General features: G+C 41.6%; 1 protein-coding gene across 9 annotated transcripts in view; it reads left to right on the forward strand.

Moving 5' to 3' along the window:
• Window positions 1-16,962, forward strand: part of ITPR1 (inositol 1,4,5-trisphosphate receptor type 1) — a 168,022-nt gene that overhangs the window by 41,931 nt on the left and 109,129 nt on the right. For 6 of the 9 annotated variants that reach the window (XM_035337315.1, XM_035337317.1, XM_035337316.1 and 3 more), the window contains exons 4-13: window positions 2,657-2,772; window positions 6,286-6,372; window positions 7,615-7,773; window positions 8,991-9,089; window positions 9,563-9,646; window positions 9,734-9,880; window positions 11,241-11,336; window positions 12,726-12,770; window positions 15,779-15,933; window positions 16,690-16,789. In XM_035337315.1, the coding sequence (XP_035193206.1) occupies window positions 2,657-2,772; window positions 6,286-6,372; window positions 7,615-7,773; window positions 8,991-9,089; window positions 9,563-9,646; window positions 9,734-9,880; window positions 11,241-11,336; window positions 12,726-12,770; window positions 15,779-15,933; window positions 16,690-16,789 (1,088 nt within the window). The remainder of the gene's footprint in view (window positions 1-2,656; window positions 2,773-6,285; window positions 6,373-7,614; window positions 7,774-8,990; window positions 9,090-9,562; window positions 9,647-9,733; window positions 9,881-11,240; window positions 11,337-12,725; window positions 12,771-15,778; window positions 15,934-16,689; window positions 16,790-16,962) is intronic. The other 3 variants (XM_035337319.1, XM_035337320.1, XM_035337322.1) reach the window with 1 other exon arrangement.

Raw genomic sequence — 16,962 nt, forward strand, 5'->3', positions numbered from 1 at the left:
GTGCTGGCAAAAGAACAACATTTAGCTTGGAAACATGGGAATGCCTGTTTAGTAGGTGTCCGTATCACTTCATGCATTACCCGTGTGCATGTGTGCGATGAGCTAATACACAGTTACCCAGCCGCTTTTTTCCTGCAGGACTTTGCTCAGTTGGTGCCTGACGACGTGTCCCCACTTCATCAGCCGTTACGGGTGCTTTATTTTCCTGCTGACTCAGTGTGCGACTGACGTTTTTCCCATATATCATGAAGATCTGAAAACAAAACGCATTCCTTCATGGTTAAAGTTCAGCGAGCACTGTTTAGTACGATGAGATTACGTTGCGGTGATAGCTTTTATTTATCAGCCTTCCCCTGAATCCGTGACCAGAGCAGGGAGCGGGTTGTTTCAGCTGCTGGCAACTCAACTACTGTGCCTCCATCTCGGATCTGTTAGAAACTGAGCCACCTTCCCTACGTACTGCGTCTGACGAGTACTTGGTTTGTATTACACAGCCATCACTTCTGTGGATTGCAGACTTCAGCCCGTGGTGGTACTCAGCTAGCACGCACTTGCATGATGATTTTTGTGAACATAGAAGCCCGGGGGGTCAGGAGATGTAAAAGCTTTCTGGCCATAAGTTTGATCCATGGTAAGATGCATGCTGTGCTCACCAGCCTCTGGGGGTCGTGGTAAGGTGGATGGCAAACAAGGCTGAGTTCATCTCCTCAGCCACTTGAGAAATAGATTTCCTAATACTTGTTTAAAGAATCTTTTAGATTTGTAGTCTTCTAACTGGGAAGAAAACCTAAGGAAACCATATCATATTTTCCCCTGTTGCACTGAAGAAGGTCAAACACCTGTAGTCCTCTTCCTTCGTGCTCCAGGGAAGAGAGGGGGCGCCGGCACTTTTCCATGTACAAGTTCAGCCTAACTTGAAAACTTTCTTGACTGAAAAGGCTGAAAAAAATACACTTGCACTGTGACTAAATCTAGCATACAATTAATTCTTCTGTGCGGTTCTGTGTGTTAATTGCTGTCAGTGTGAACTGATGGTTTAAGCAAAAATAGAAAATTTTATAACCGATGTGTTGCTTACAATGCATCCTCTGAAAGTGGCAAGTCTGCGGTGGCTTTTTGAATCCCATTCCGTGCTGTCAATCTCGATGAATCATCCTTCTGCAAATGAAAAGTGTGTTGAAGAGAGCATACCTGGAAAGTATAGTTTGCTCTTCAGTTTCCACTTCTCCTGGTTGTTCAGAAGCCATAAGCTGAGCGGAGCCAAGCGGAGGACGTGTCTCCAGACAGATGCACTTGAAGGCCCTGCCCCAGCTGAGGCTCTTCCTCTCCTTCCCGGTGTGCAGCGTGTCCTCGGGGTCCCAGGGCCGTGCCCAGCTCCTGCCGTGTCCTCCTGCGGAGGTGGTTTGGAGCAAGTGAGTGGCCAGCGTGGCAGGCAGTGGCTCGCTGCGGGATGAAAGACAAATCTGCCACTGGTGCTTCGCCCATTTAGAGGAGTATTTTATTCTGAAGACCTTTACCCTTCTGTCAGAGGGGTTTGACATTGCTGGGTGTGCTCTCGAGGATGGGTTAGGCAGGAGGGCAGTGCACCAGCACGTTGCGTTGTTCTTTAAGCACGAGCAGTGTGAAGGTGGCCACCCCAGTGCCCCGTTCAGGGGACGCTTCCAGTGAAGCAGATAAAACCCCAGGCTGGTCTCTCCGTAGCTTGCTGCTTCCCACGTTCCAGTGCTTGTCTGTAAGCGTGCGTCAGCAGTCCTTGGAAGTACGAGGGGAATTAGTAGCCCCAAGTCTTATTCCACACCACCAGCAGAGAGGGGCTGGGAGCAGCTGTCCTGGCATTTGGGGCACTTTGTTTAAACTTTGAGGCTGCTACTTCAGGCCCTGTCTTTGAATAGCTTAATTTATTATTTTTTGTGTGTACGGTTGCTTAGCAACAGATGAAGAAAAAAATACTAAACGCAGCTAATTTAGTTGTATTTAGATGCTAAGCTGGCATCTCTTTAATATGAAAACGTGTTTCTAATAAGACTAATCAGCAGTAACTCCTGGCTTTTGCCAAGCAGAATGTTAAATAAACAGTGCCAATGAACTTGGTGAAGAACCTGACACCCAGGGGTTTACTGCCACCTCTGAGCTGTGCTGTGAACGTTTCTTTCCTCTTCCCTGCTGTTGTCTGGGGTATTTTCTTCTACTGTTGCTACTTACTGTGAAGTTTCTCCAGTTCTTTGTCCGTCCTTTTCCTTAGCAATGAAGTGATTTGATTTATTAAAAATAAAATAAACAGCCCTAAACACTAACATTGGGCGATGCAACATACCTGCTAAAGTATAGAAAGTAGAAGTTGTAAGTGCATAAAATCAATCTGCTTGCCTGGGAAAGCGCCGAGAAGCATTACCATTTTAGTATGGTGGGGTTTTTGACCAGGACAAGTGATGAATTTTCTGTTCTTGCATCAGATGTTTGGCAGCAACAGTTAATTTTTATCATTCATGGGGCAATGTTCCTGATGCCCAAAAAAGCATGTGTCTGATCAAGAGCTTTCTGGAATTTGTTCATAAATCTTCCCTTGCTGCTCAAATATTTGGACAATACTAGCAGCAAAAGCCCAGCTAATTATGACTGGTTGAAGCACTCTCTGTTTGTTTCATTGTTTTCATAGATTGCCTGTTCAAACTATGTCCCATGAACCGGTACTCTGCTCAGAAGCAGTTCTGGAAAGCAGCAAAGCCAGGAGCTAACAGCACAACAGATGCAGTGCTACTCAATAAGCTACACGTAAGTATTCAATTTCGGGCTGCTGTTGATCATAAACACTCTCACCCATACTGCTTTAATTAAGTACTTCCAATCAACCTGACACCGTTAACGAGGGAATATCAGAGAAGTTCACCAAAATCACTACACCAGACTCCTTTTGAGACGTTCGCTGGGATGTGACTTACAGGCATCCTCTGATCTATGCTGGCATGCTGTGTGAGGTCTGTGTCCGCTCGCAGTGTGTGTGGTACTGGGTTAGAGTCACGAGAGCAATTCAAGCTCTTGTCGCTAACCTGTGCTAACTGCAGCAGTGCTCTCCGTGGGCATTTGGGGGGCGGCTTTTAATAGCACAAAACCAGGACCCTTCGAACAACTACGCAGCAGTAGGTTCTCAGGCGTTGTGCCTCAGTGCACGAAGTCACGGGCGTTAGCCCTGCTGGCAGATGCCAGGAGCTAAATAAGTCTGAGAGTCTGATAAATCTATTGAGGTGCCTCACACAAATATTGCTGCTGGGATACATGTAAAGGTTGATGGGTAATTATGACTAATTATAAGGCCAGACAGCCTCTCCTTCCTTATTAGCTTGCAGTATTTAATATTTTTTCTGGGTAAAATGTTGACGTTCAGCAGTTGAAAACCCAGTAAGGCAGTTGATTGCTGGTTCTAGAGTTCCTTTTTTTTCACACCAAAAAGCCAACTAACTTAAATACCATCTGTTGACTTTAGAGTTAAATAAACTGCGTGTTTATGTTAAAATTACATAGCTGGAGTACTTCATGTCAAAATTACAATTCTAAATATTTTTAGTTTCTTAAAGCCTATATTAAGCTCATTGAAGACTGAAATACAAAATGGCCCTGTAGGAGAGTGTCATTTGCTGATTGCCATATGGCTGCCTTGCGCCTGCATTTCAGAAAGGCTGTTTGACTCATTTTGCTTCTGAAAACATAATTTTATAACCCAGAAGTATTAACTTGGCAAGGAGAAAGTTATTTCTGTACTGGCTGTAACACAGAGGTCCCTCACTTGTGCTGTGTTTCTCCTGCCCCTTTAATGATAATAGGAAAAGGAGCCCATGCCATCAAGCTTGAAGTGTCAGGGGATTCTGGTTTTTGTTTTTCTGGTGTGTAAGGGAAGGGGAGAGTTTATGCCTCCAGGGTATGTGTGCGAGTTCATGGATTTTAAAGACAGGTATGTTCTAAACACTGCCTCATGCCCGGAGGAAAGCACCATGTAATTGCACTGGATTAGTGTCATTTAAAGTTGTCTTCTCTTTCCTCAGTATGTGCCAGCTCAGGGGTTTGAGAACGGTAATATTCAGATGATGTTTTACTGGTTTCTGGCGGGGCCCCTCTGGCAATCCAGGATTAGATTTTGCCAGTACTTATCCCCATCTGAGGGATGTTTGTACAGAGAAGTGCCACCGTGCATGAACCACGTACTAGATTAGGTGAAAGGATTTGAGTACTGTACAGCTTTATTGGAAATGGTTCAATATGCAGTACTTCCACATGAGGCTAAGCTGTTCTGGAGGATGTGCTACATCAGGTCTTCAGTGACCTGGGTCTGATGCATGGCTTTAAAATAACCGGGTCCCATGTACATCATTCATACATCAAAACTTAATTTTCTGCCCAGTATCAGAGCGTGTCATTTATTGGTCCTTAGAATATACCAAACCCCCTGCATTTTGCATAATGTGTGCTGGGGGGAAGCAGGCTGTGCCCCCAAGACATGCACGTGCAACAGATACCTCTGCCTCTGGTTAGACTTCTTTATCAGTGCGTATAGTTTTTAACAAAATCAGCGGTGCGAGATGTATTCATCATCACTTGCCTTTTTTGGCTTCTGTTTGCCTGCTGGTGGAATTTATTGTCTGCTGTGGCACGCTCAATGCTGAGGTCAGGTTATTTTAAGTTAATGCCATTTAAGGGATTTAAAATCTGGGACACTTGTCTTTCTTTGGTATCAAGAATCAGTGCTGCTTGAGAAGCTGACATCTAGTGGCCAGAGAAAGTGCTTTCCTTGAGTGATGGTCGGATTTGGTATGTGCTTCTGAAATCTGTCCAAAGACTTAATTATGTTTTCTTAATTATGAATACACGATTTTCTTTATTTACAGTAAATGTGGCATCCAATTCTGTGCAGGCAGAGAAACCCGCTTGTTTGTGATCCTCATTGCTAGTTGAGGGGTGCTAGTGTCTTACCTAAATAAATTCTTTTTCAATGGAGTCCTGTGAAATCAAGAAAAAAATAACAATAACAAGAATTATGCTGCATTGTATTTCTGAATGTATTTTTGAGTTTAAATGAGCAACTGTATTCCGGGTTCTCCTGGAGAAAGAACCATTTATCATACCTAGCACAACTCCTAAAAATAGCAAATTTTTGTAAGCTGAAGAAGGTGAAACTTTAAAACAGTGTAGAGATAGCTACTGCAAATAAAGAGCTAAGCTTTGTCTTATTTGTAACTACTTAATATAGTTGGGAATTGTGGGCAGTCTCTTTTCCTCAAAGAGGAAATTGGACCTAGCACAGTCCTTGAGATTCTTGAGAACCAAGACATAAACATTCATGCTTAGCCTCCTACAAAGTCTAGTTTTAAATTGCTATTACCCAGATGCATGTTAAAATAATTATTTCTTATTAAAAAAAATCAACTTTTATGGGAAGGGAGAGAATTTCTTTACCAAATGAAATGGTTTAAAAATAACCTAACCAGCTTACTTGTTTTTAAACAAAACAAAGTACAAGAGAATAGTGAGTATGTAGAGCAGATGGCAAATGTCAGCCACTGTAAGAAGAGCAGGCTGGTTTATATGGACGGGTTATAAATTAAGTTATTAAATTGAAAAATCATAGGGGTTAGTTTTTCTGTTTTGCATATGTTTTTCCTTTTCTTAATGTGCTGGTATGATGCAGAAGTGCACAGCTGTATTTTCACAGCCAGTCTGTAAGGCAGCCCTGAGTGGTACCTAATGAGGCGTGAGCTCTGTGATGCTGGAAGTCAGCACCCCGTGCACTTAGAGCTCCAGTGGGCAAATGTAAATGCCTTCCAAATAATCCTGCTGCGTGACAGAGATGATTAGATTCATCGTAAAAAGACAGACTGTGGAAGAATGGGGCCTATACTGGCAAAGTAAAATAATGAACCAAAGTAGAGGTCCTTCCCTTTCATTTTTTATACAAGTCAGCAGAGAGGAATATAGACTGCCTGGCCTGGGTTGGTACCATCCCTTTTCTCCTTCTCCCCTACAGGTGTTTTGTTGTTCTCTAATGCCTTGTCTTCCATCCTGTAGCAGCTATTTATCAAATTTGTCAAAGTCAAAACACGTCATTTAAATGTTCTTTATCTTCCTAAGCAACTGAAAAAGGGAATGGGAAATTATACTATCGGAAATGAGGAAAAGGAAATCTTGCTCTATCAGATGTTCATGTTTTTTGCAGTTCTGTGTAATACTCTTAAAGCACCTTAGTTGTTCGGCCACACTGTTTATAACAGCAAGTGAGTTATTCTCTTTTCATGTCAGCATGCTGCAGATTTGGAAAAGAAACAGAACGAAACTGAAAACAGAAAGCTGCTGGGAACAGTGATCCAATATGGCAACGTTATCCAGGTAGGTCGTGAACATCTTTGCAAGCTGAATGAGGGAGTTTAAGCTAAATCCTGTGCAATGTGACTTGAAACTTGTGAAACTCGTAGACGAGAATCTGTAGCTTTGCCTGGTGGACAGCATCTGAGGTATGATCCTGTGAAGCAAGAACTGGGTGTATGGCTGTGATCTCCCTGAGGATATGGATAGATTCATTTTTTTGTTATGGGTTAGCTGTGCTTTTTCCCCTCTGAGGTCACCGTATAATTTATTTGTTTGGGAATATTTATTTTTAGTGCTTACATTATAGTTGGCCATGTGGAACGTGGCACAGACAGTGCATCTTGATGAGGAGAATGGACAGATGAGAATTTTATTGCAAGTAGTTGGTTGGCAAAGCAGTTGTAGGCTTTGGAGCAACCCAACTGAGGAAGGGTCCAGAAGCATCGGCCTTGGTTGAATTAAATGTGCTATTGGTCTATATGTTTGAGGCAAGAAATCTATTTCCAGTTATCTGAGGAGAGATAAATACTGTCAATTTTAATAGGACTACAAGCATTTGCACTACCAAGAGCAGTGATAAGCCTTTGCCTGTATTTTTACTCTGTACTGTGTATTTTCAAAATGTACTGTGAGTAACCATTATTTTTAATAGTCAAAAAACATCAAAATTGTCTATACAAATTTATTTGAAGTTACTGGAAATGTGGCAACGGGTTGAACTCCATAGCCAAGGAACTAGTCTGTGCCCTGTTGCAGCTTGCAGTTTCATGCTGATGTGTGCAGTCTGTGTGAGCTGTTAACGCAGTGGAGGGTTGTAGAACGGGGCTTTTTGAAGAGAGTCTTCAAAAAAGCACTAGGGTTTTCTGTTAAACAAATCAGACCAAGCAAAGTAATATAAGAGCAGCCTTACTTTACACCACTGCCTTCTGAACAGGGAAAACTACTTAGTGCCTTACATTTTACAGCTTTTGGTTCTGGGACTCTGAGCAGGCTGCTGTAAAATGACGTGGGCAATTCGAAGTGTTTATCCCCTGCTAGAGACGGAACAGTTAGATTAGTGGAAGATGTTCTGTGCTCTAAGACTATATATCTACTGAAATGAGTGCCAGTGAAATTATGCATGAATTCATCAATATTTTCATGTATCATCTAGCTTTGATTTTGATTCCTATATAATACTGTGGTTGTCCTATAGATGCTCACTATTTCTTGAGGGGAGGAAAAATGAGCATTCTTAGAACTGAACTCTAATTCTTATTCTAGCTGCTTCACTTAAAAAGTAACAAATACTTAACAGTAAATAAGAGGCTACCAGCTCTGCTAGAGAAGAATGCTATGAGGGTGACCTTGGATGAAGCTGGAAACGAAGGTTCCTGGTTCTACATACAGCCTTTCTACAAGCTGCGTTCCATTGGAGACAGTGTAAGTGCTGAGAATGTCCTCGTGTATTGTTCTGTGCACAGCTTGGCAAAGCTTGTTTCAGGAGGTCTGCCTTCCAGTTAATGAAATGCACAGATCTTTTCGTGCCTTACGTTGCAGAGACAACTTTTTTCCTATGCTGTCAGGAGGGGGAGGAAAATTGCTATGGTAACTTGTATTTTGGAAACATGGGATGATTTAACATTGGAAGGAATAAGAGACCTAATTATGGTAGCCTTTCTCAATCCCTGTCCAATTCAAAATGGCAGGAATTGTTGAGTTCCTTTGGTATATTTAGAACAAATAATATCTGGGTTTTCAGTATTGCCAGTTTTGAATCAAAATTTGTCATCATTTTATATATGATGAATGAAGTAATAATGAGGCCAAATGGCCCTGTTTATGGGAAAACCAGAAAATAATTGGTTCTTTGTACAAGAGATTTTGGTGTGCTACCTGCCCCAAACCAGGCATTAATAAGCTGAAGGATGCTCTGTGATATAGTCCAGGCATGGATTTGGCACCTAAATCCCGTGAGCTTATCAAGTAGGAATAATTTCTCCTGTAGAGCAGCCCCATACATTTTGATGTAGCTGTTGTTCCTTTTACACATGCGCCCACAATAAAGCACAGGATAATACAGTTACGGGCTATTAAGCTCTTTTAAATCCTACCTAATTACAGACACGTTATCATAATGACCAGTTCCTTTCAATACAGAGAAGGGTTTTGTATTTTAATTTAGGTAAGACTTTACCCTGGAAGAAGGAAAGAAAAGGACCTTTACTGTCCGTAATAAAACGCTTTTGTCTTGAGCCATATGCCAGCCTGGTCTAGAATCTGATATTACAAATGAAAGTGCCTGTCAGAGGAGGAGAGTTTTTGGCTGACCTTTTGCCATAAGAATTACTTGTTAAATGTTAACCATGAAACTAATGGAAAGTAGCAGATAAATTTGTTACCAGAACTGTAAACCATTTCTTCTGTAAGCCTCTGGATCCATTACTATAGGCTTTTTTTTTTCCCTGCCCGAATGACTGAATATAGAAAGCTAAATTCTGAAGCAAAGAGAATCCTGGTTTTCATATTCAGACTGGCATCTCTCCAAACTGCAAGAAGGTGATTTCCTCCTATCACTCTCATTAGGAAAAAAAAAAAAAAAAAAAGGAAAAAGCTTTCTCAGACTGTGAATTTCTGTCTGATGCTTCACTTACCTACAGGTTGTCATTGGAGACAAAGTAGTCCTGAATCCTGTCAATGCTGGCCAGCCTCTTCATGCTAGTAGTCATCAGCTTGTTGATAATCCGGGATGCAATGAGGTAAGGGCAGATTGACAGAGCTGGGAGTGCGGGAGTTTGGAACCACTTTACAAGCTCTATGTCGCAGCTAGGCTGCTAGGACTTGTGTTTTAACAAAATTAAGCCCTCAGTAAATTCATTAGTGTTTAGGAATAGTGTTTAGGAATCATTATCTTGTTGCTCAGCACCTTAATATATCTACAAGACTTTTCTTGCACCTTTTGGGCACTTGAAAAAAGTTAAATTTGATTTCTCTTGCTTGACTGGTTAGAAATAAGACTTTTCCTCAAAATCAGTAGTCATAGCACCATGATGTGTGACTTACTAACAAGTCAGATTTGCAGCTACTTTTTCTGGAATAGATGCAGAAATGGCTTTCTTTAGAGTAATGCCATGGGGATGGCAGTGCTCAGTTGAAACAGTAAACAGTAAGGCAATAGCATCTTGTGCAGGCACAAGACAGTGGGGCTAATACGTTTTATTTCTCCTTTCAGGTCAACTCTGTGAATTGCAATACAAGCTGGAAAATAGTCCTTTTCATGAAATGGAGTGATAACAAAGATGATATTCTCAAAGGGGTAAGACTCAAAACTTCACTTGCTTGTAACTTACTTGTTCGCTGATGCATAATGTCTGTATTGATCATGCTGTCTGGACTTTGACAGGGGGATGTGGTAAGACTGTTTCATGCAGAACAGGAGAAGTTTCTGACTTGTGATGAGCACAGGAAGAAGCAGCACGTCTTCCTGAGAACTACAGGGAGACAGTCCGCCACTTCTGCAACCAGCTCAAAAGCACTGTGGGAAGTAGAGGTAAGGATTGTGATGCAGGTTGACGGTGGCTTTGTAAGGACAATTACAGTTTCTTTTTAAAAAGCATTTAGCTGGATTTCCTTTTTTAGGTGAAAGTCTTACCAGTGTTTGAAGTTTAATCTTTAGAATTCCTTTACTTGCTGTGCTTCCTGTGCAAAATCAAAACTGAGGGCTTTCTAATGCTGCAACAGGGAGCTCTGAATTACAGGTTCTTGACTATTCAGAAAAAGAGGACAGAACTATCTGTGATGTCATTTTTCTTACCAGTCACTGAAATCTAAAACCAGCTAATAATTTCAACTGTCCTGCTGAGTGTACCGAACATTCTATTTTTGGTGTGGAATACTGTGATTATGCATATCCTCATTTGATAGGAGATGGCGACCCTTTGCTAGTCTGGGCATTGTCTGAACCATTTTTTACTGTACTTGGCTTTTAAATAGTGACTAACACCTTTGCCATCATTGGCTTCTTAAAATATCCTCCCTCTATTGGTGTGATTAGACTAAGCCAGTTGTTTTACGTAGATACGATTTTAATTGCCTGCCATGTGGACTGCCTGAGAGATCCATAAAATTAATTGCAGTGGTGGAGATGATTTTCCTGTTGTCTTTCCAGAAGCATCTGGTTTGATACGCACATTTTCTCCCATTTCAATTGCAAGTTTACCTGTAATTAGTGTTATTTGAGCGTGTTACAACAGAGGCTTTTGTGGTAACTGTTCACATACACGCAGATACCCAATGATAAATGTCAGGAGTTCAGAGGTGGAGTAGTCCCCCCCAAAATGCAGAGGTCAGCTGTGTTTTTCATAAGTACATGGATGTACCCCCGGAGTGGAGGTTCTGCTTTCCACAGAAGTTTGCAGACCATCATATTTTCCTTCTAATACTCTTACACAACACTGCTGCATTTGGAACAATTCCAGATGTCTTCCCTCACCTGCTTTCAGAAGGCCAAGTATTCGTTATACCAAAAGGTAAAGGATCTGCTGCATCTCTTTAGTAAACATGTTTCAGGACTTAGCAACACATGCACATCTAGTGTACCGTCTTTAATTCTCTGCTGCTAGCACCATAATTTTCCTGCTGTCACCCACCAGATACCACTCTGCTCCTCATGGAGAACCAGCTGTGGTCAGTGACTTTGCAGAGTGTTACTTGTCAATGAGCAGAAAATCAATGTTTGTAAATTGAAGTGAACTGATTGTAGTCTGCTCAAAGTATTTGGTGTACTACATGTTGCTTGCGCATGAAAGGTTGTTTATCTTTTCTGGAGTTCCTTGTCATGTTCATCCTTAGGTGTAAGTGAAATACAGCAAGTCACTAATGTGTAGTGTTAATGTTTCCCTTTATCGTAGGTAGTGCAGCACGATCCTTGTCGTGGTGGAGCAGGGTACTGGAACAGCCTTTTCAGGTTCAAACATCTTGCTACAGGACACTACTTAGCAGCAGAGGTAGGTGTTGGGGCTTGTTTAGAAGCTCTGCCTTTCCTTCCACAGCATCTTCCTCCTTTTACCCCTCTGAAAATCTCTCGGTTCCCACCCTAAAAATAGACACAGATGAGAGGAGAGTGAAGCTTGGGTCCTGTATTAATACAAAAGTGGATGGCTAGACATAGAAAACATGGTCAAAGGGATGTGTAATTACACCGCTGTGCAGGGGGTAGCCTTGAGCTTTATGCACTTTCTGTTTGAATTCTGAAGGCAATCGCTTTTCTACAAAGGATAGGTGCTAAGTACTAGTATACTGTCATGTGGGCAGTAACGATCAGGGTGAATTTATAAATACATGGGTTGATTGCAAATAGCTGAGAGCCTTTGGGGTTGGAAATGAATTCAGTCAACTGTTCCAAGTTTCTCTTGAATCACTGATTTCCTAATAGAAGAGAAGGACTGAATGCAAAATGGAATTGCATTTGGGCTTCAGGACAGCCTGGTAAGAACTGCAGGTAACACTTAGCTGTCCAAGCACAAAACAAATTGTTTTGTGCACCAAAGTGGACATCTCTCCTCTCCACCATGAAGAAAAACTTCAAGACCATTTATTTAAAAAAAAAAAAAAAGTCCAAGGGCTATAATTTTGTGAGTTTTGCTGCTTAACACTTGTCAATGTTTACTGAAGTTAGTTTTACTTAATTCACAGCATACATATACCAACATACCAATACAGACGCCTCTGTAAATAAAGGCTGCCCTGGGTGTATAAGTGCACAGTAGGGCAGAAAGCCTGTCTCAGCCCATGCTATTGACATGAGAACGTTTTCAGTGGGAAAAGTCCATATTAAATATCCCATTTTAAACTCCTCTAACGAGCAGATTGGAAAAGCAGCAATGCTTCGTCACATGTACATGCACACATCCTTTTCAATAGTGGTCCAATACTGAGCTTTTCCAGTAAATCTTGGGTTTGCTAATCAGCCAAAACAAAAACGTTCTTACATCACACAAAATATGACAGAGGAGATTGCTCACCTTATCCATGGTTAGAAGGGTGTTTCTTCTAAAAGATCTTTGCCAAGTCAGTGATTTCTAGTTGGAAATTCCATTTGGGATTTTTAAAAAAAGTGAAACTTGATAACTCTCCTATTCCTCTTGCTCCTTTACTGATTATCATGAGCAAGTTTCATCTGTCTGCATGTTTGCAGATTATTTTACTGCTAAATTCATGGACAGACAGTTGCTCGATTAAGAATAAATCTATTTGCATAGTATATTTGTTCTGCATGCCTGGTAGTGTTGTAGCAGTAGAGTACATCCTTTGCAAAGCAAGTTTAGATCATGCTGAGGTTGTTTCCCACTTCTAGCTCTGTTAGTTTTGACATGCCTGTGATTCTGTTTCATCAGGTAAACCCTGACTATGAGGAAGATGACCAGGAGTGTCAATCCTCAGTAAGTATAGGCAAGAGTACGATCTTGCCCCTAATTGAGGAGGGCTTGCACAGGCCCTGGTATTTAATTGGCCAGTGCATAGATGGTCCAGGCTTTGTTGCTAGTGAAGACACTAAAAAACTGAGAATGATCTTCTAAGGTCTGTCCAGAGGATTGGATATTAAAACCTGGAGTAGGCTTTAGTGAAGAGCAATAGAGTTGTAACCAAATTCCTGTATTACTTGGATGCCTTTCCTCCCGGCTGTGTAGAATGTCTTTGTCTTCCTGTTTCTTAAACCTTTGTTTCCTTGAAGCACGCTTTGAATAGGTTTGAAAAGCAAGTTGCTCAAGATGACATCGGATGTCAAGTGTTCGTAATGGGATGTTAACGTAGTGCTGTGCCAGTCCTCTGCCCTCCTTGTTCGGTTCATGAATTCCCTCTTGTTTTAGCCTGTCTCAGGAAAGCCATGACAAAGGGCCTAGAGAGCAAGAATGGCAGGGTGAGAATGATTTCAGTGCCATTCTTCTGACTTTCCTGTGAAAGCAAGTCCTTTTCAGTAATTTTTGTGTGTCAAAGACAGAGTGTGCTGATGCCTTGTGCTAATAGAATCTACTCATAGATGTCAAAGGGAAAACAGCATCGCTTCAGTAGGAGGAAAGAGTTAGGACTGGAATAGTGCTTTCCATTGTAGATGATATTTATATTTGAATGAGATCGTAGGCTTATGCAACTTGCTTGGTCATTTATCCTGTATAGGGAAAATTTGCTCCACTTAGAAATGAGAAAGAACTCCATATTTATAAGGAGATGAACACCCGGTGATGCTTTGAAGTGCAGCAGGGTAGTTTTCTCCTCCAAAAAGGATTTGTTATCACAGCCTGGCCATTAAAAGGCTAAACCTTGCCCCCAGATATTGAGCTGATATCCTGGTTATTTCTCGGTAGTATTTGGCAGCAAATGCTGATCTTCTGACAGCTTGTCTTCAATAAGTGTAGGTGAAAAGTGAAGAAAATAACACGAACAAAAAACCCACATAGCTATTGTTCCAGTGGAAAAAGAATCTAACGCTGAAGTGCTTTGTTGGCTTAACTTTTTGAAAGTTAATCAGTTTGTGGATCTTTAATATAGACATCCCTCCTACTGGTGTTATGCTAATGTCTTCTTCTGAAAATAAGTGCAGTAATAACGATAACGCGCTGGTTTCAGAGTTGTGCTGATTTTTTTCCCCACTGTGTCTCTTTACCACTAGGTGGCAAAAATAGACCACAGAGAGTAGGATAAGGCACATATAATTCCTTTCTGACACAAAATTACTGCATCTTTTAACGTGCACTAGTGACAAGATGGTGTGGGCTGCTTACCACTGCTCCGATACAGAAACTTCAACTTCACTCACGTGAGAGCTTTCTGCAGGACTGCAGGTTTCATTGCACAGCTTGTTGTTGCTGTTGTCACTTTATACCTCAGTGAGCTCTACAAGAACAGGGTTTAAATGGCACGGGTGAGATGCCAGCTAGTGCCTGTTCAAAAGGAGAGCGGGCTGCTTCTGACAGCTTTGTGGTTCAAGTTTAATTCTCCCTAAATTGCCCCAGTTCCTAATTCCCGATTTGCTAATTCTCATTTTCATCTTTGCCACAGTTTCTGTAGCTGACAAATTGTCTCCTGATGTGTCAAAGGTACTACAAACTGTGAATATAGAGTGGCTGCCTTACTGTGGGGATGGAGGAGACAGATGAAACTTGGAGAATTCATTCCAAGTGAGTGAATTTCTCCTGGTGTAAAGCCTCCAGATGGACTCGCCTGAGTATATAGTTGCTTCTTCATTTGAGGCACATTCCCAGTATATAATTCTGTTCCATACAGCTGTCTGTTCCCATGTACAAAATCAAAGACTTGAAATGTCACTATCTTGCAGCCAAGTTCACTGGCTACAAATGTGCTAGCTGCAGAGTATCCTGAGGCACCAGCAACGTCAGCTAGCTCGTCTTTGTGTTTAAGGGCGTCGGAATGCGTTACACCAGGACTTTGAAGGACAGGTGCTTGCATTCTGACTCCTTGGGGTGCCCACCTTCCGCTGGTGCCAATATCACAGAGACGCTGGGAAATTGCTTGGAGATCACTTTGTAAAGTACATGTAGGATTTAGGTGTTTGTTTCCACATGGGTAGCTGCTTTCTATGTTTTGTCAGATGAAAGCTTTTTTATTGACTAATTATAACTGCTAGTTCCTGAGGAAAGCTTTTAGAAAAAGATGTGGTTCATTTTTCCCAGTGTATCTTTTTTTTTTTTTTCCCTGACCTTTTTTCCTTTCATCTTAAAATCTAGTGTTTTACTCACTCATTTGATGGTTGTATATTTACTTTGATAAAGTAAATATAGGCTGGTAATTTGCTAGCACCTTAGACACAAAGATACTTGTGATGCCATGTCCTTGGTAGCGTATCACTGTGTTGGAGTGCATCGTGAGCTGAAGCGTAAGCAGCAAGGCAGCTAACTTCTTGATTAGCTCTTGCTTTGTTCATTTGCACTTGATAGGCCCGAGTCCCATTTTTGCTGTTGAAGCTGACTATTTCCCAGCAAGGCTGTTGGTACTTAGTGTTGCTGGCTTTTATATTTGTTGCTTATGTAATTTCTTCTAGGGTGACAACTGCCATACATTAAATGCATTTCAAAAGCCAGTAGTGTCTAGGGTGGTGATCTGAGCAGATGTGGATCATCTGAAACTGCTCAGAGTTCCTGGTGTGCTGTGGGTGAACAGCTGGCAGATGTTGAGTCTCGTGGCACTCTACAAGACACAACCTCTCTTGTCTAGGATTTATTGTGTTTATAACCCAGAAATGCTCAGAAGTTATTAACACTAGGGAAAGCAAAGAAATGTTTGACAGGAGGAGCTACTTTCACTTTTTCTGGTACCCTAAAGTGTAGTCATCTTACCCAGTGCTTGGAGTGGTTCAGAGCGCATCTATTCAACGCTAGGCAGCTGGGTCTGGAGGGCTCGGTCTGACTGTGTGATGGGACTTCTTCTGCAGCTGGACCCTGAGCAGGATGCCTCCAGAAGAGGCTTACGTGATGCTCAGGAGAAGATGGCGTACTCTCTGGTGTCCGTGCCTGAAGGAAATGATATCTCCTCCATATTTGAGTTGGACCCTACCACCTTGCGAGGAGGAGACAGCCTTGTCCCCAGGTACAAGCTAACACAGTCACGTCCCTATAACCTCCGATGGGGCGATAGCATTAGAGCTGACTACCTGCCTTGGAGTTTGGCTTGGTTTTGTTTTGGTTTGGTTTTAGGTACAGCTCTTTCTCACTATTTATTTTCATATGAAATTAAGTTTCTCCTTCAAATTAATATAGAAATGATAAGCAAATGCCTAGAGCTTCTATATAGTATTTTACAATAAACTTATAAGTAACAACATCCGATTTTACAGACTGGGAGACTGAGATTGAGTGACTTCCTTGCCAGTTAAGAAACTGACAGAAGTCTGGGGTCAATGATAATGCTATTTCCCCTGACCTGCCTGTATTGTATTTGCTAGGACACAAACAACATCCAGTGTTTAGCATTTCATTTTCTGTTGCGTATGGTTGTTTAACTGTTCATATCATACCTCTTGCTACTCAAAAGATGCTGTATCTCCAAAGATGCAGTTTGAATGCAGGCTCTTTGCTATCTGCTCCCACCCAGAAAGCACGACATATTTGTTTGATCTACTTCATCCAAGTGACTCTTTAAAAAATCAGATACCTGTAAGGCGGTGTAAGTTAACGTGGCCACCAAATGCAGCAGTCCTGGCTGCCCGTTCCTTTGAGCTGCCACAGTCTGTGGAGTGAAAACTTTTTTTCATTTGTTCTTGACAACAGTTCTTGTTTGTGAACAACGCTAATATTTCTTGACTGGGAACTGACTCACATTTTGAAACTTTTGACTTTTTTTCAGGAACTCTTATGTCAGACTTAGACACCTCTGCACTAACACCTGGGTTCATAGTACCAATATCCCTATTGATAAGGAAGAAGAGAAACCCGTGATGCTTAAAGTAAGCCCTGCTACTTTTTTTATACTCACATCCTTTAATTTCTGTACTTTCACTGATATGTTGTTGGTAGGAGAAGTTTCAGTCCCTGGAGACTTTGGGGTTTGTCAAACTGTATGACAGTGGTAGATAGTGCCTACACAAAATATTTGATCTAAAAGATCAGGTTTTCATAG

Source organism: Oxyura jamaicensis, chromosome 12, assembly GCF_011077185.1.
Source record: "Oxyura jamaicensis isolate SHBP4307 breed ruddy duck chromosome 12, BPBGC_Ojam_1.0, whole genome shotgun sequence".
NCBI lineage: Eukaryota > Metazoa > Chordata > Aves > Anseriformes > Anatidae > Oxyura > Oxyura jamaicensis.